Raw genomic sequence first — 19,117 nt, forward strand, 5'->3', positions numbered from 1 at the left:
TTTTTTTTTTTTTTTTTTTTTTTTTTTTTTTTTTTTGCATTTGGTATTACTTACCCCTGTGTAACATAGGCAAAATTAAACAAGAAAACAGAAGTTGGGTCATCATTAGCTCAGTTGCAAATACATTAAAACAGCAGTGTGTGGAGGCCTCTTGCTCAGATAATTTTTTAATGGAAAACAGACTGTTGCTACTTTCTTTAGGGCTACTATTTTTATTTGGTTGTTGTTCCTCATGCATTTTGGTTCTATTTCAAAACCTGTTTAAACTAAATGAAGAACGTCTTTGATGCCATTCTGTTTTAAATCAGTACCACAATCTACCTGTTGAAAAACATTTAGGCCTCCTCTAGATTTTGAGGGGGAGGGGGCAGAGTTCTCCTGAAACAAAAAAGATAAGCACTTTTGAGATTTTTTGTGTGTGTAAATTTTAAGTTGTAGACCAAAAAAAGAAAGAAACCCCATCACAGATCCCCTGTTGCTTCTTCTGGCATGCATCATGTTTTTAAGGATACACTATCATGAGAACACTGTCATTTCATGATATATTAGGGTCATATATCATCAGAACATCGTTTCTTTGGAGGATATGGGCAGTAAAAGACATGATTCTGGCCAGACAGATCAGCAGGGGGTCTTGCTTTTTTCTTTCTTTTTCTTTAATCTAACTCTGTTTTTGTGTTGTACAGAAGTGAATTTCTTCATGGGATATGACTTGTTGCAAAATAAGCTAGGAGGCCCAATGGGCTTTGTAAACCATTTAAAAACTATATGGCTTCAAGGACTGCTTTGTTCAGGGTTTTTACTACAAGCTCAGTCCTTCTGAAAGCCCAAAAAGGGAATACTTGCTGCTATCTAAATCTCCAGTGTAAAGACTGACTAAGCAGACCTCAGGTATTATAAGCAATACAGAGTGCCCTTGGATACAATGACTGGTAAGTCATTGTTTGGACAATATATTTGGTTCATTAAAATAAGATCAAACAGTTCTTATGAAAGCTTTGTTTAACGTAACTATTTTAAATAAATGTCCAGTAAAGCCACACAAATTACAAGAGCAAAAGACAAATGAAGGGCTACCCACTTGATATAGGAACATCAAACTGGAATTGAGGCTAGGTACAGACATTCAAAAAGCCCAAGGCAGGTTCGATTTAAGTTACATGGTTTTCTATAAGTGGCATAGTTTAGACTGATAGTGAACAAAATACACATTAGCCTTTTGGTGGTTGTGGAGGTGGGGGGTGGAGAATCTTAGATTGGGTTCCACCATTTTTAAACCAGTCTATGTGTGCCGAACTTCTCTTCTGTTACAGGTATAGACCGGTTTCCAATCACTTATACCCAAAGAAATGTAATGTCTATACCTGGAAGTGTTTAGCATCGTCATAAAATGGGAACCTTTAATTTGAGGACTCAGATGTTGATACATATCTCAAAGTCTTCCATATTTTCAGGATTGTACTTTAACTGACAGCTCAAAGATATTTACAGAACATTGGCAGTGGGATCAAGATGAAGCAGAGAAAGAGAACACAGAAGAGAGTTGTTAAAGGTCTCTGCTGATGCTTCTGAATTAATAGAAAAATTCAAAGATAGAATGGAAATGAGACTTTAGCTTGGTGTGAATTTGAACACTTATATTGCCTTATGATTGCTTTGAAAAGATTGAATAAAGCAAGCAGTTTAATCTTTGCTTAATTAATTTTGTTTAGTTTGGTAATTTATTGATGCAAATATCAAAGATTATTTTGAGGAAGGGTTAAGCATGCCTACAGTAAGGGTTGCCATAATTTTTTGTAAATTAATTTCAAAGCAATTTTAGTTCAGCCAGCCATGTTTTGTGCTATAGATACACACTTTCTGCCTGAAACAATGATAGTTTTAGAGAAATCAGGATAGTCAAGCACTGCAGTCCAGAAGATAGTATGATGGGAAAGTACAATATTCTATATTTGCTGGCTTAAATTTAAAATGAGAAATATCCTGTTTGACATAAGTTCTATTTGTCTCACTGACTGCTCAGTTGCACAGGATTAAGCATTGGTCAACAGCTATTCCATATTTTATAAAGTTCTTTAGAAGTCACAGGTTTAAATAGAGCTATGAAACGTTTATACATACACAAAAATTATATTCAAGGAAACTTGTAGCTGAGAATTTTATAAGTGCAAACAAATAAAGACGTTTAAAGGTCTGCTTCCCACAAGGACTGTGACTTCATCCCTAGAGTCCGGTCTGCTGCCCCAGTTTATGTGTAATCTTTTGTGTTACTGAATATGCTGTTATGTTTGTATTAGAAGCCTGAGATCATATCTTTTAGTGACAGGAATAATTTTTCTTGTGAATGGTAAAGAGTTGGTCTTTGATTGTATTGGGCCAAATCCTGATCTCAAAGGGCTCCTATAGACTTGCAGGGAGTCAGCTCCCACGTGCTGGAAATCCAGCACATCAGAGCAGAGCACAGAAATCAATGCACTCTAGCATCATATGTATCATCATCCCCAAGATGAAAAATGGAGGTGGGACATTTTGAACTAATGCTTGCTCAATAAGCTTTAGTTCAAAGTACCCTGCCAACATTTTTCAGCATGGTGGACTCTGATACACATGACACTCAGGTGCTCTTAATTAGCACGACTCACTAATTAAAGTGCCTTCCTGCACCTCCCCCCACCCCCCCGGAGCATGTGTAAAAATGCTCAAATACATTTAAAAGCTTAAGGGAGAAGTGTTAGGGTCTTGTTTGTTTCTAGCCAGGCCATCAGGGCTAGGGACAGACATTACACACAAACTGATTTAAGTGATCAGAAACTGGTTTAAACCTGTAGCGGAACAGATGCTCAGTGCACATAAACCAGTTTGAAAATGGCTGAAACCAGTTTGAGATAAACCTGGTTGAATGTAGTATCAGACTTAACTGATTTGGCTCAAACCGGTTTATGCAATATCTGTCCCAAACCCCTTGCTGGTTTAAGTTAAACTAGGCTCCCACAGCATCCCAGTATGCTGTCTGAGATGGGTGGGGCTCTCTGTTCCACAGCAGGGATGGCCCCTCCCCTCTGCTTCCTGGCTGCAGCTGTGGCAGAGACTTGCAGGTACAGCAGCATCTGCCCGGCTTATTCCTCCTTTCCCCCTCCCCTCATCACTCCCTGCTAAGCAGGGATCCCCTGTTCCCTCTGCCTTACACAGACACCTCAGCATTTGCTAACAGACCACATGCTGGCTATGGTCTGTGCTGGGACAGACAGCAGTCAGTTTAGGGCTTTTTGGAGCTAATCAGTAGTTCATTTGGTAATGTCCCTCTGTTCCTTCATTGTTTAAGAAGAGCGTGAACTAATGAGAGAGTCTGTTTGTTTTCTGATGGGGTGATAAATGCTGATAACAGAGCTGATAAATGCTCTGTTATCAAGGAAGGGGACAGCCCCTCCCTAATCCTGCTGGGGCCTGGCCATACCGCACTTAGCTTAGCTGTGTGGAATGGAAGGGAGGGCTGCTTTAGTGGCCTTTGGCTTCTAACCTGAGTCACTGCAGGCATGTGCCTGCATGTTTGGGATGTCTGTACAGTTACAAAGTGATTTATCCTAGCCCGATTAGACTAACCTGCAAAGATTGAATCAATTCAGGCTCAGGCTTTTTGAATGTCTATCCCTAGCCCAGAGATCCGGGTTTTTTTTCTGTTTCTGTTACTGACTTTTTGTGTGACTCAAGGCAAATCATTTTATCTCTGTCTCTTCTGTGTATCATTGACGGCAGACTCCTTGGGAGCTGCTCTTTGTATGGTACTTAGCAGAATGGGAACTTGCTCTCCAGCACCTATAGTAACAACAACAACAACAGCAAAGCTTCTCCTTATCCTGCAGTAGCAAGACACTGGGAAGCTGTCAAGGAAAATCAGGACTGCAACTGACCACAGGGGTCAGTTTCCTCAAGCTGGGTAACATCATCAGGCACACTGTGGGAAAAAAAAATATGATTGGTCTAGGGGAGTTGTGCATGTTGAGCACTAAGCTGCTTGTAGGTACTAACGTGTTTCTGGTTGTGGTGGGGAGGACACATTTGCAAGTGAAATTTGGTGTCATCTTTCAGCAAACTTGGCCTGTTGTTTTTAATTGTGCTTCCTTGGGAGGAGAACTGAAATTCTGAAGGGAGCTGTTATTGGCAGGATGCCATTACAGAGAATTGTATCACTAGCTCTTCTCAGTGTCAGGAGGGTCTATTTGATTTGGGCACTGGGGGCGTATGAATCTCAATAATGAAAATAAAGAAGATAGGGAGAAACTATTGTATTATGTGTTCAGTCAATGTGGGTCTAGCCTCATATGAGAGAGAGACCACTTTTTGTGCAAGAATTGAATCAACATTTATGATTCAGGAAGAAATATTATCATCTGTCTCCTGCAAACATTTAGGCATATGCGTTACTTATGTGAGTAGTGGCATCAAAGTTAAGGACATATCTTAAAGTTAATTGGACCCCATGTGTGCATAAAGGTAAGCATGTTTCTTAATGTTGCAATATTTTGCAGAAAAAATGTCATTGTTTCACAGGGAAGTGTTTTCCAATGTGCACCAAACCAGCCTTTTTATACGTTAAAACAAAACATTTTTATTTTGAGTTCTTATTTACTAAATAGAATTAGAGGGATATTTGAGGGGAAACAGTAAAAGTTACTTTACTTGGTCAGCAGTGAGAATTTTCTCTTGACATGTCTTTTGTCAGTACTTTATCCTACCCCAACACCTTCAGAGCCTTCTCTCCAATCCTAACTCATGCCAAGAAACTAGTCCAACTGAACTCCAGCTAGTCCAACTGAACTCAGTGGGGACTTCTTGTTTGTATGAGCCTTGCTAATTGTAGTTACAGGACTAAACAGTGAATACTAAGTATCAATTCATAGTGCAAAGAGATCAAGGTGGGATTTTCAGAAGCGCCCAGGTCACACAGACCTTTGTGGAAATTCCATACAAAGTTTTTTCACAGATGTTTTTCTTTCCTGTCTGAGGGCTGTCAGTAGTATGTGCGGCATCATTGGGGAGGATGGCTGTATGCACTTGGGCACACCTACTATTGTAAAACTGTAAACATATCCTTAACTTTATACTCTGTTATAATCCCATTGAAATTACTGCCCGAAGGTAAAGAGCGTATCTTACAAATGCAATAGTGGGACTACCCTAAATGGTGCCTGATAGGAAGTGTGTGCAAAATGGGGCCCTGTGATTTCAGTGCACAGTGCTACCTCATCTCAATAACTTTCTCTTGTCATTTATGTTTCTTTCCTTCTTTCTATGTACATACATTTTATTTTGATTAAAATTTAGGTAATATTGATTGTGCTCAATGAAGAGGCATATTGTGAATAGTTAAGCTTTACAGGATATTAGGATACTATAGTGTAACTTCCAAAAAAAACCATTAATAAAAAATTTCCAAGTATAATTTCACAGTGGAAACTTCCCTTTGAGGATCAGCATCTGCATGAACTTTACAGTCAAGTCTATCCCTGCAGCTAATAGTAAAACAATGGGCTCAGAATATAGTAATTTGTAACCTGGGTCACTCAGATTGAAACCCCAAAAAGTGAGGTTTCCTGATCTTTTAAATTTCTTAGCCAAATCCAGGATAAAGACAGAACCTCCTAGTGGATGATGTGTGAAACAACAGAGACCCAACAGAGAACCCTCTAGAAATTTGACTGCTGTTTAAACTGTGGTTTGGCATGAGTCCTGTGCAAAGTCTCAGCTAAACATTCAATTTTTTCTTGTTTCTTTTTATGTTGGTATTTTATTTTATTGTACCACATGAGCTTCAGACTGTTGCCCTGGATGTATATTATCACTTGAATGGGGTATTATACACAGAGTTTTCTAATGGAAGGTAAAACAATAAATTAATATATTGAACAAGCTGTGCTAAGAAGAGGCTCTGGAAAGGGGAATGTGACATTCTAATGCCAAAATTGCCTTTCATCAACTTTTTTAATATATTAATTGACATCACCTCTGCACTGTCTTTAAAGATGAGAACTTCACTGGCAAATCTGAGAGAGGTGAAAAAAGTGGGCTCCAAATAATACATTCAGATCAACATATTTAAAGATATAATTCTTCAACTGAAATAGGATAAAACATGAATGTGACTCTAACATTTCCCTAAGTTCTAATTTCTATATGAGGCTGGGAACCCAAGCATGAAACTTATGTGTCTTTGCTGAATAGCCACAAGATAGCTACATTAGATGGGACAGTGTTGTTCAGTATTTTTTCTGCACTAATAAAAAAAGCTTAGCTGGGATCTAACTATATTTTATCCTTTTTTGTGTGAGTACTAAATAAAAAAAAAATCCCAGATGTGAATCTATAAACCATCTGTTTAAAATAACAATTGTGCAGCACTATAATTATAAGTTATTTATTGTGAATCTTGGGATCCCATTAATGCATTTTGACTGACTCCCAGGTTTCCAATTTAGCAAATGGTTTATGTATTTATGAGCCATGTGTCTCTTTTGTACTTCTTGGTGCCAGAGTGCATGTCCTTTTAACAAAAAGAAAAAAGGAAAAAAAAATCTCCCACCTTCCTATAACTACTGGCTTCTGAATATTGCTGTATAAGAGGTTCTCTCTTAAGAACAGCAATATCAAAGAATCTGAAAACTTTCAGCAACTTCTGAAACACTGAAAACACAGATGGAGATTTGGTAATACAGCTCTCTTTCATGCTGCTGGTTAACAGCTCCTTAAATGTGTGGTTGGGACAAGTAATGAAATGTTATGATAACTAGGTGGGACTTTATTTGGAAGCAAAGCACGTGCTATTTATTAAAGTGTATTTGACTCAATTGCTTCTATGCAGCACTCCATCTCTGAAAATTGAGTTAAGAGGAAAAAAGGAAATTTTAAAAAAGCAGACTGGTGATCCATGTTAAAAGCAATGGTTTGGAAGAAGATGTAAAAAAACCCAACAATTGCTCCTTGTTTGGTAATGTTTTATCTTCTTACTTCTGCAAACCACAGACCATAGAATATCTGCATTGTAACACTAGACTACAACAGATTAAACAATGATTTACCAGCTTTATCTACTGCACTGTATATGAACTGCAAAATACTAACTTCTTCCATCGTATTGAGTTTTTCTGGCCCTGAGATTTCCCAAGATGTACCTTCTAGAAGGAACCAGCAGTATATTCATAGGTACTTTAAAGGAAAAATCAGTCTTCAAAGAATCAAATACAGCTCTATGAACTTGAGTGGAATTATGCCTGTTAATACAGAAAGCAAGGGTGACTTTGTTGTTAACATATTGTTTTCAGGAGATCTGCAATACATCTCCTGTCTAACCTTGAGCAAACCTCTTGGGGTATGATTGAGAATGAGACTTAGGTGATGCAACTCTAAGCATTGCAATGCCTTCTAAGTAATCATAGAATATGTGGGTTGGAAGGAACCCAGGAGGTCATCTAATGCAACCCCTTTGTTAAGGCAGGATCATCCCTGACTGAACCATCTGTCAATTGCCTGTCTAACCTGCTCTTAAAAACTTCAGAAGATGGAGATTCCACAACCTCTCTGAGTAGCCTGTTCCAACGCTTAAACACCACCAGAATGAGAGAGGTTTATCCAACGTAAATATTCCTTGCTGCAATTCAAAACTGTTGCTCCTTGTTCTATTTTTTGTGTCCATAGGCTAGGGACAGAAATTACACATAAACTGGTATAAGTGATCGGAAACTGGTTCAAATCTGTAACAAAATAGAAGTTCAGTGCACATAAGCTACTTTCAAAATGGCCAAAACCAGTTTAAGATAAACCTGGATGGATGTAGTATCAGACTGAACTGATTTAAGTTTAATTGGCTTATTGAACTTCTGTCCCAGATCTCCACCAAATTCAAGTTAACTCACAGTCTCCCAGTGTGCTTAGCACCTCTGCCCACAAACCTTCCTCACAGGGTGGGCGAGCTAGCCTTGGTCCAAACTTTCTGCTCTGGCAGAGCAGGAAGACATATTCTAGTGGTCCTCAACTTCTGGCCTAGGCCACTCTAGGCATGTGGCTGCATTTCTGGAATCAAAAGCAAATGACTGTTCACTTGCTTATTGGTTCAATTTAGGCAGCTTAGACCAACCTGTGAAGGTTGAATCTATTCAGCCTCAGGCTTTTTGTCTATCTGTACTTAACTATAGAAAACAGTCTGTTTCCATTCTCTATATAACCAATCTTCAGGTACTTGAAGATTGTTATCAAATTCCCCACAGTTGTCTCTTCTCCAGACTGAATAACCCTGGTCCTCTCAGCCTTTCCTCATGTTTCTCAGGCCTCTAATCCTTTTTGTCTCTCTCTGTTGGACTCTTTCTAATTTGTCCACATCTTTTGAAGTGAAGTTCCAAAACTGGACACAGTACTCTAGGTGAGGTCTTACCACTGCTAAATAGAAGGGAAGAATCACTTTGTTTTGCAAGTGACATTCTTGTTAATATAACCCAGTATGTTGTTTACCCATTTGGCAACAAAAGCACACTGCTGGCTCATATTCAGGTTATGGCCCACTGTAAACCTCAGATCCTTTTCTGCAGTATGCCAGCCTAGCCACTTGTTCCTCAATCTATATTTGTGCATGCAATTTTCCTGTTCTAAGCACAGGGCTTTGCATTTGTCCTGATTTAAATTTAATTCAATTGATTTCAGACCATTTCTCCAGGTTATCAAGGCCATTCTGAATCCTAACTCTATCCTACTTGTAGGCCTCTGGTCCCAGTAGTGAAATCTAGAACCCCAGCACCTCAGTTACCTGCACAGTGCTGGGGGAGATTAGGCATGTTGCAATAACATTCACAACCTCCATCTCGTGGGAGCTGCTTAGAGCAATGTAGAGGAGAGAGGCAGGTCTCACACCTTGTTTTTCTTCAGAGCTCAGATGTCTCAGGACTGCAGGGAAGCACCTGTGTCTATTTGTGAATCCCTTTGGAAAGCACCTGCAGAAGCAGTTAGGAGAGCTGAATTCACTAGATAAGTGAAACAGTTACAAGTTATTGTATCAAAATGAAGAGTAATGATGCAACACTGTATTAAATAGTTTTAAAAAGAATATACAATACTAACAAGTTACAATAACTATTCTATCAAACTTAAGTGTTGTGTTACTTTCAAAGCTTTCGAAGGGATGTTTGTTATACAATACCAAGAGTTACAATTTGATTTTAAAATGTTGCCTTTTTCATAAATGAAGGTTTAGATACTTGAGAACTTATTGCAGGGAAATGCTAAATGTCTGGATCCTGTTTGGGCTTAGTGCTCAGCTCTGTAAAGACCATACCACTTCTGTTCATGTCTAGAAACAAAATTTTATGCACCTGGGTAATTTTGAGATAAAAAACCAGGGTGAAAGGGGGTTTTTAACTGCTTCCAGGGCTAAGTGCTGCTATACAGAAGCTTTCAGCATTTCCATGTGGACTTAGGTTCCTAAATTCTGCCTAAGTTCCCATTTTGACACCTACTTCCTTTTTTGGCTCAGACCCTGAATCATTTTGTGTCTCTGCTTATTGGTTTGTAAGGTAGATATAATAAATTGACCATCCTATCTCCCTCCCTTTGTTGACCTTGTCTGTTTTAACCTGTGAGGAATAGTTTTTTATTTTGCTTCATATGGCCAACAGTATGCTATATTATTGTCATTATTAAAAATAATAATGCCTAAGATAAATTTGACATAGGTTTGTCTCATAGTATTTTGATGTCTATGTTGCTTTGCTCTTCTCTGTGAACTGAAAAATCTTGACATAAAAGCTGAAATAGCATATGCTATGTTATTCATACTACCCCTAAGGAGGAATTTAGAAAAATGACTATGTAGAATTCCATGTTGGGGTTACCCTTTTGCCTAGGGACAAACATTACACATAAACCAGTTTAAGTGATGAGAAACTGGTTTAAACCTGTAACAGAACATAAGTTCAGTGCACATAAACCAGTTTCAAAATGTCTGAAACTGGTTTAAGATAAACCTGGCTGAATATACTGTCAGACTTAACTGATTTGGGTCAAACTGGTTTATGCAATGTCTGTGCCAGACCCCCTCCTGGTTTAAGTTAAACCAGAGTCTCCCAGCATCCCAGATGCTGGGCTGGGCTAGGCTGTGCTGTCTGCTCCAGAGAACAGGGCTGGCCCTGCCCCTCTGCTCCCTAGCCAGAGCTCCAGCAGAGACTGTAGGCATAGCAGGGTCTACCTGGCTTCCGTCTGCCCCATCTGCCCCTCGCTGCTTGCTGCTCACTGCTTAAGCAGGGTTCTCCCCCTTCCCTCCCTCCTCTCTCCCACAGTATGGACCTCAGCCCTATGGACCCTAGGCATGTGGTTTGCTAGCTAACACTGAGAGGTGTCAGTGTGTGTGTGTGTCCAATTCACTGGGATAGACAGACAGGACAGTGTCTGTTTAGGGCTTTTTGGAGCTAATCAAAAGATCAGCTGGTAATGTCCCTCCATTGCTTCCTTGGAAAAAGCTGTTTAAGAAGTGCTTGAACTAATGAGAAAGGTTTTTGTTCTGTTGATAGGCTGATAAACACGGTGTTATCAGACCCGTGCTGTCTCCCTCACCTGTGAGGTTTGAAGACAAAATGAAGAAGCAGGGAGGGGGAGATTGAAAAGCTCAGTATCATCAAGAGATGCATGCACTGCACCCCACTCCCCCTTTGCCTTAGAGTGCTAGCCAGGGGCTGCAGTCTGGCAACACTCGCTTCCCTTGAGCAGCAAGTGGGGAACAGCCTGGGACTGTAGGCAGGGTGTGGGTTTAAACCCCTCCCTTATCAAAGGTCCTGCTGGGGTCTGGCCATGCCCCCCCTCAACTCAGAGCTGTAGAAGGGAAGGGAGGGCTGCTCTAGCACCCCCCCAGATTCTAGCCTGAGCCATCACAGGCATGTGCCTGCACTTTCTCAGTCCAGAGGAAATGTCTGTGCAGTTGCAAACTGATTCAATCTAGGCAGGTTAGACTAACATATCTGAGAACAAATCCTCTCCTCCTCACTTCCACTAATGGAGCAATTAAAAAAGAAACTTTCCAGGGATACCTTGCAGCATTGCAGAGATTTTCTTCACTTCAAACTCTGGCATTGCATTTTCATATGGGAATGAGAATGATGAGGCTTTATTTTTTGGCAAATTCCCATTAAACAAAACAAAATGTTGCCTAAATCATTTAAAATAGGGACCTCAGATTTGTCTCAGGGTTCCCAGGCAGCAGACACTGTTGCCAAGGGTTTCTGGGTCAGTGGTGTTACTTCTGTTATCTTATGTACTGATCAAGAACCAGTTTCACTAATGCATTCTGGCTACTTTGCACCAATTTGGCCAAACTAACATATGCTCATTTAACTGGGAAGTTAAACCAGATTTATAGCAGCTTTGCCACACTTGCATGGCTGCAAAACAGTGAGAGACTCACAGTAAATCTGGCCTGTCAGTTTTATATTGTTATTTTGTGACTAAAACCGCATGTCTGCTGACAACTTTAGGGCTTGATTGCTGTTGATTGGTTTCACATTGACTTCAGAAAGGTTGTTTTTTAATTTAGACTGGTAAGAGTCAAAATCTTTATATTCTCCGTCATACCAGGTGATAACTGTGAGAAGAATGAAGGTGTGGGATTTTTAAAATTTAAAAGGCTTTAGTCATAAAGATAGATTAGTTTTTCACAAGCAGTTTGAGTATGGCCACAGGAAGCAAATGTAAAGGGCTGAAGTGCAGAGCCTCTTAGTTTTATGATTTACATTTTTTCTACCCCTTTAATTTTTTGGTCTCTAATTAAGTCACAGGATCTACCGAGGTGGATGCTAACATCTGGTAAATGGCTATCTGTGTCACTTAATGAACTGCACTTGTAATTATAGGTGGAGCTCACTTCTGAGGAATTTTAAGACAGGAATTTCAAGTAGCAAAAGTTTACTTTGAAAAGAAGTGTGTGTGTTTTCTACCCTGAGCAAGATCTGAGGTTAATCAGAGTGGTTGACATCACAGGCGAACGCTGATGGGTTAGAAGATGCTATTAATTTGGTTAAGGGTTCTGTGCATTCCTTCATTAGTTCTTGTTAATATATTCTGCACCATCCTTCACCTTGGTCACTTCTTTTAAGAAGGTGCCAGAATAATTATGGAATCATTTTATTCTATTGGGCAGTTTAATAATTTTGGAGTGTTTTTGGAGCAGGAGGTAAAGTACAACAGCCTCCTGACTAAGGCTGGATGGGTGGGTAGGTAGATAACAATATTTGCTAGAAATGCTTTTCAACATTTGCATCTGGAAGGTTATGTTTCCTTGGGGGTGCAGACTTCTCCATAGCTATCCATTCCTCTGCCATTTTGCAACAAGAGTACTGAAATGTGCAGTTCATAGGAACACATTTTAAGACTCTCAGAAAATTTTAGTCTGTGCAGAAAGTGGCTGCCCACTTTTAAAATGAGATTTCTCAGATAGAACACATTACGCACATGCATTGTAACTCGAAAGTCTTAAGTTGAGGACTGCCTGTGTATATATATACCTGTGTATATGCTATATCTGAAATAAGGCCACAAGCAGGGATCTGAACTCAGAGCTCAATTCTCTAAGGCTAGTAACCACATCATTTGGCTACTGATCCAGGTTCCCTCTTTCTTACTTTCTCTTCCCCCATGGCTAGAAGCAGACATTCAAAAAGCCTGAGACCAAATTGATTCAACCTTGGCAGGTTAGTTTAACCTGGCTAGGCTGAACCAGTTGGAAGCTGGACAGACATTCTCTCTGGACTGAGGAAGCACTCTCTTCCCTTGTGTAGAGTTGAGCTGAGGGGGGCATGGCCAGGCCCTGGCAGGACTTTGTCATTAGGGAGGTTTGCCTGCACCATCCCAGACTTTTCCCCACTGGCACTCTGAGGCAAGGTGGGGTGGGGAGTGCTGTTGATGATACAGAGCTCTTCAATCTCCCTCCCTGCTTGTCAGACTGTCTGCAGCAAACTGACAGGTGAGCAAGGTAGCCCAGAGCTGATAAGAGTCTTTATCACCCGATTAGCAAAACAATAGGCTCTCTCCCATTACTTCAACTCCTCTTAAACAGCTTACCAGGGTTACCTGTTGATTAGCTCCAAAAGCCCTTTTCTGTCTGCCTGCCTGTGCCAATGAAGTTGGAGAGACACACACCTCTTGGCATTAGCTAGCACACCACATGCCTAGGGTCTGTCGGGCTGGGGTCCATGCTGTGGGAGATGGGAGGGAAGGAGGGGGAGGGATTTCTTGCTTGAGCACAATGCGGGGGTTGGGCCAGTGGCATACTGTGAGTCTCCAACGCCTGGGGACCAGTGCCTGCATTTGCGCAGCCCCAGATGATCTGAGCAGGTTGTGGATCCCTAGGCAAATCAGCCTCTGCAGGGCCCTGCCTCCTGCCCCATGGCACTTCTGTAGGAGAATTAGCAGTGCAGCACACTGGGTGCAGGGGGAGGGGCAGCGGCCAGAATTTCCAGCCAGAATGGCAAAAGAAGTCCACAACCTGCTAGGTGGGCGGGTGGGTCACACACAAAATGTGGGAGGTGTCCTGGCCTCTCTGGTTGGTGCCCCCCTCTCCCCAGGCCAGCACCCAGGGGCCATGGCCCCCCTACTACCCCACCCTCCATCAGTACTCCACTGGGTAGGGCAGGGAGAAGCCAAGAGACCCTGCTGCATCTGCAGTCTCTGCCACAGCCTTATACAGCACTAGCTAGCATACCACATGCTGGCTATGGTCCATGCTGTGGGAGAGGGGAGGAACGGCTCCCTGCTTAGGCAGGAAGTGGTGAAAGGGGAGGGGAAAGGGGGCACAGGGAATCCAGCAGACCCTGCTGTGACTGCAAGTCTGTGCTGGAGGAGCTCTGCCCTGGGAGCAGAGGGGAGGGGCCAACCCTACTGTGAAGCAGAAACCCCTGCCCAGCCCAGAGAGCATGCCAGGATGCTGAGGGTGTTTGGTTTATCTTAAACCAACAAGGGGTCTGGGACAGATATTGCATAAACCGGTTTGAGCCAAATCAGTTAAGTTTGATACCACATTCAACCAGGTTTATTGCAACCTGGTTTCAACCATTTTCTAACTGGTTTATATGCACTGAACATCTGTTCTGTTACAGGTTTCAACCAGTTTCGGATCACTTAAACTGGTTTATGTGTAATGTCTGTCACCAGCCCATGAGTCCTGTATTTCTTTATGCGTAGTGGCACAGCAGCAGCAGGAAGGTGAAGAGTGCCCTTGCCTACCCTAAGCACCCTAACCTGTAAGCTAGTGTTTAGGGCATTCTTATGGAAGATGAGAGATATGGGTTTGAACCTTTCACAGGCTGAAGATAATATTGAATCTAGGTCTCTCATTTCCCAGCAAGCACCTTAATCACTAGGCTATTTGAAAAAAGGCAGGTAACATCACCATTGTGTCCTCTTCTGGCCGTGTTTTAGAGGGAAGTGGCAGTCTGTGCTGCCCTGGGTGCTAAACTCAGTGCTGTATGTGGGTTTTAGGCATGCTTACCAGATTGAGCCCCTTGGAGTTTGAAGGGATTCCTGGTTTGTGATGCCCAAACAAATGTCAGTGTCAAAGAGACACTAAACTGTTTGGTTGAGATGGTGAGAGTTTTGGGCAACAGCAGGGGAAATACTTCACGTATCTAAGTCCATGTACAGGCATTATGTTTCTATTGTGACAATTGCTGTTCTCCCAGTAGAAACTAGAAATGTACAAGTGTTCATTCAATTTCACCTTGAGGAAACATGTCCCATCTGGGAGAATGACACCTGGAATATTTCCCCTGGAAGAGATTTTCTCTCACAAGAATGAACACCTGTATGCTGCTTCCCTCCAGGTATGGGAGAGGAGCAAAGCATCAGAGACTGCCTAGTTTGGGGAATGGGCTGGGGGCTTTGCGTTGCTGCTGCCTCCACTCCACTCCTGGGCTAGGGACAGACATTATACATAAATTGGTTTAAGTGATCAGAAACCGGTTTAAATCTGTAACAGAACGGATGTCCAGTGTACATAAGCCAGTTTGAAAATGGCTGAAACTGGTTTGAGATAAACCTGGCTGAATGTAGTATCAGACTTAACTGATTTGGGTCAAATTGGTTTATGCAATGTCTGTCCCAGACCCCTTCCTGATTTAATTTAAACCACAGTCCAGCATCCAAGGTTCTTTGCAGCCCTGGGGGTGGGGGGTGGAGGTTTGCTTCAGAGCAGGGCTGGCCCTCTGCTCCCTAGTTGAAGCTCTGGCAGAGACTGCAGCCACAGCAGTGTCTGTCTGCTTCCGCTTGCCCCAGCCACCTCACCACTTCCTGCTCAAGCAGGGATCCCCCCCTCCCCTTTTCCATGGCAGAGACTGTAGCCAGTATGTGGTATGCTAGCTAATGCTGAGAGGTGTCTGTGTAAAGCAGACAGGACAGGCATTTTGGAGCTAATCAATAGGTCAGCTGGTAATGTCCCTCCATTTCTTCCATGGAAAAAGTTGTTTAAGGAGAGCTTGAACTAATGAGAGAGGCTTTTGTTTGCTTGATGGGGTGCTAAATGCTGTGTTACTACTCCCTGTGTAACTCCCTGCTGTGTAACTAAATGCTGTGCAACTCCTTGCTGGTCAGGAGCAGCGACGGGTGGGGGGAGCTTCCTGCCAGGGCCCGGCCATGCCTTCCTTCAGCTCAGCATTTTGGAAGGGAAGGGAGGCCTGCTCTAGTGCATCCCAGCTTCCAGCCTGAGCCACTGCAGGCACATGCCTGCATTTCTGCTGTCCAGAGGGGATATCTGCATGGTTACAAACTGGTTCAGCCTAGCCAGGTTAGACTAACATGAAAAGATTGAATCAATTCAGGCTCAGAGTTTTTGAATGTCTGTCCCTGCTCCAAAGACCAGGAGCAGGCCAGAAAACAGTGCCCCCACCTGTTCCCCAGACCAGAGGTCTTTGTTCTGGGGAAGGCTCAGGGAAGACTCTCCCTGGTCTGGGGAAGATGCAGAGACCCAGCAAGATGGGGTGGCTGCAGGCTGAACACCTGTACTGCTCCTGGAAAGATTTCTAGCAGTGGAATTTTTTTCAGAAATTGCTACTTCTAGAAATAAATACCTGTTTATGACCTAAGCAGTTTCACTGGCTAGGGCATTGGCACTTCTGGTCTTTTAGGAGCTTAAATTGTTTGCAGTGATTTTGTGGACTGCACGGATGTCTCAATTCTGTGAAAGTTTCACTTTTGGCACTGGAGTGCTTTTTTGGATCTGTTTCTTATTCGATAAGAATTATTCATTGCTTGTAATTCCTGCTTTGCATATTCTGTATTAAATAGCTTATATGACAACCACGTGAACAGTGATTAACCTCATAGCCCTATCGAAATGCACCCCCATTTGATGGATTTTTATTGTTGCTAAAACTCTCCCAGTTAGGCAACCTTCATTATGATTCATTCTCAACAGCCAAAAAAATCTCTTTCCTGGGAGGTCTTCAGATAAACCTGCAATCACAAGTAAATGCACCTGTGTCAAAACTGAGATACAGGAAATCATTTAATCATGTATGTGATCCCACATCTGTTCATCAAAGCAGTTGAGCATGTTGTTAAATTTATTATGATGCGAGTGCAGTATTTTGTATATTTAAACTCCTACCATTTAAAAAATGACAGCAAATGGCAATGCTCTTAATGTTTTTATTTATGTATATATTCATTAGATTTTTATGCCATCCTTCCCAAGAAGGGTCCAGGTGGCTTACAGTAAAACACATTCAAAAGAACCACAACAGAATAATAAGGAAAGCCCATCCATTCCTGCCTTTCATGTTGAAATGGGCCTATTATCAGACAGCTATCCTTATGCCATGAACTTTTCATTAATATCTCCTCACATGGCATTTAGATTTCATTTTTTTAAAAAACTAAATCCATTCAAGACCAACTTTGCCATTATTTGGGTTGGAGCGTTAGACTGTTGCATTTTAATTTACTGTTCTCTTTAGGACTGTAGTACAATCATGCACAAATATTTTTATTCCCACAAGGAAGGCTTGGACCAGGGATTCTCCTAGCCTGAAATACAGTTTATACAAATATTATCTTTTTTGCACTGCACAAAAAAGTAATACATTTCCTTTGGCATCATTTTATCTAGGTTAGATGTCCTTTGAAAGTCATGATTCCGTCCCCTCCTCTCGTCTGCTTTATGTTTACCATAAAGAAGAATGTCTGTTTCTACAAGGAGAGAAAATTATTTTGAATCACAAGAAAGGAAGTTGTGACTTGTTAACTCTGTATTTTGCCTTTTGAGTGGCAAGAAACAGAGATCAATGTTTACTTTTGCTTTTAACACCTTTTGCCTTTTTTGTCTAGAATAAAGAAGTGACATGCAAACGAGAGAAGTGCCCAACGCTTTCCAAGGAGTGTGCCCTAGTCGTTAAGCAGAGAGGAGCCTGCTGCGAGCGATGCAAAGGTGCAGTTCTCTTCATCTATTTTTTCTCTCTCTCTCATTTTCTCATGTCTTTTAATTTAGTTTGCTCGGTGTAGAGTGAAATCAAAAGCTTTGCAGTGGTGGCTTACAATATATAATCGAGGCCTGATATCAGTTAATAATTATTGATTTGAAGAGAACATACAGGTTATAAAGAGATATGTAATCAAAAAAGAACATCTGAATGTGTTAGTTTCCAAGTTATCACAGAAGCTTTAAATCTATTTTATCTACTTCATTATTGCAGTATTACTCTATTCTTTTGAAATTATAATCTTATTATTCCAAGAAGGAAGGATGCAAGTGTGAACCTAAGAACTCTGAACCAGATGGAAATAAAAGCTTAGTAGACTTAGTGGAACAGATTCCAAATGTTTGGCAGAACTGCTAAATTTTCCATCAGAGGATGAATTGTGCTTACTGCTAAAGGGAGATACCTTATTATCCAGGCTTGCTGCATTCCCAGTCTGTCTCCCAAATAATTCCTTGCTTCATCTGAATGAGTTCTCCATTCTCTGTTGCAGAAGTTGATTTCTGCATATGTTTTGTTGTTTGTTAACTCACACCTGACTACTACCACTGCCTCCATAAGAAGCTGCTCAATCAAAAGCAAGCTGATAACAGGTCCAAGCACTCATATGATCCCCTATGCTTTTTGCCCAGTTTGACAGAGATTTCGTATTTCACACCTCTGATCTTGGAAGTTTCTGACTGAATGGAAATTTTTTGTCTCCTTCCCGTAGTGTATACATATGCGGATGCTTTTTCAACTTGCTTTCAGACAAGTAAGCCTTATCTGTTTAATGAAGATAACCTAAAGGGCAGTTAAGCAAGTAGCACAGAAGCTATAGCTACTGCTCAATATCTGTTCAAAACGCCAAGGAAACTACCTCCATCCCACGTGGTGAATAGGGATAAGACATGAACAGCAACACAGAAAATCACTATAACCCTTTTTCCATATGCACTTAAACAAAAGTAATGTACTGATTTGCTGGATGCTACATGAATCTGATAATAGTTTAACATACATTTTCAAAAAAAAGAGATCTGTACAGCACTGCAAACAATACAATTATTTCTTAGCTAGCACTTTCCATCTTGACAGTGCTTCAGAGACAGAATGAACTAATTCTTAAATAACTAGTTTTTTTGGCTGATACATGAATTGTGGTAGCATGTTCATTACAGAATTACAACACTTATCTGAATTAGAAATGTAATTAAATTAAGTAGAAAATGTGTCTTTTTTATAGTGACCTAGTAAAATAATATGCTAGAACACATTATAAGCATGTTGAAAGACTGCTGAAAAGTACCCACTTGATGAAGTAAAGAATTTCTGATTCAGCCAGGTTTTGCTTTTTTTCTGTTCCCTGGTGGTATTAGAGGGTCCTTTTAGCAGGGAATAGAAAGGGATAAATTGCTAGAGATTTCTGAATCCAAAACCCAATGCAAACATTTTACCACCCTCCTGGAAGAAATATTAAAACATAACTCCCCTCCCAGCGCTGCCACTGCTGCCCATCCCTAGTGCAGCCTGGCCCACCCTGGCCCCAGCTTGCAGCAGCAGCCGCCTGCCCCGCCCCCCCCGTGCAGATCCAGGGGCACCTGTTCCCCCCGTGCCCTTCCGGCGTGTACGCAGTGGTGGGAACA

At 41.4% G+C, this 19,117-nt stretch overlaps 1 protein-coding gene across 1 annotated transcript in view; it reads left to right on the forward strand.

Moving 5' to 3' along the window:
- Nucleotides 1-19,117, forward strand: part of BMPER (BMP binding endothelial regulator) — a gene marked incomplete at its 5' end in the record, with an annotated part of 307,337 nt that overhangs the window by 25,840 nt on the left and 262,380 nt on the right. The window contains one exon of the mRNA XM_019509034.1: nt 17,344-17,443. Within this exon, the coding sequence (XP_019364579.1) occupies nt 17,344-17,443 (100 nt within the window). The remainder of the gene's footprint in view (nt 1-17,343; nt 17,444-19,117) is intronic.

The sequence above is a fragment of the Gavialis gangeticus genome, unplaced genomic scaffold (genome assembly GCF_001723915.1).
Source record: "Gavialis gangeticus isolate Ggan-Ray unplaced genomic scaffold, GavGan_comp1, whole genome shotgun sequence".
Lineage (NCBI taxonomy): Eukaryota > Metazoa > Chordata > Crocodylia > Gavialidae > Gavialis > Gavialis gangeticus.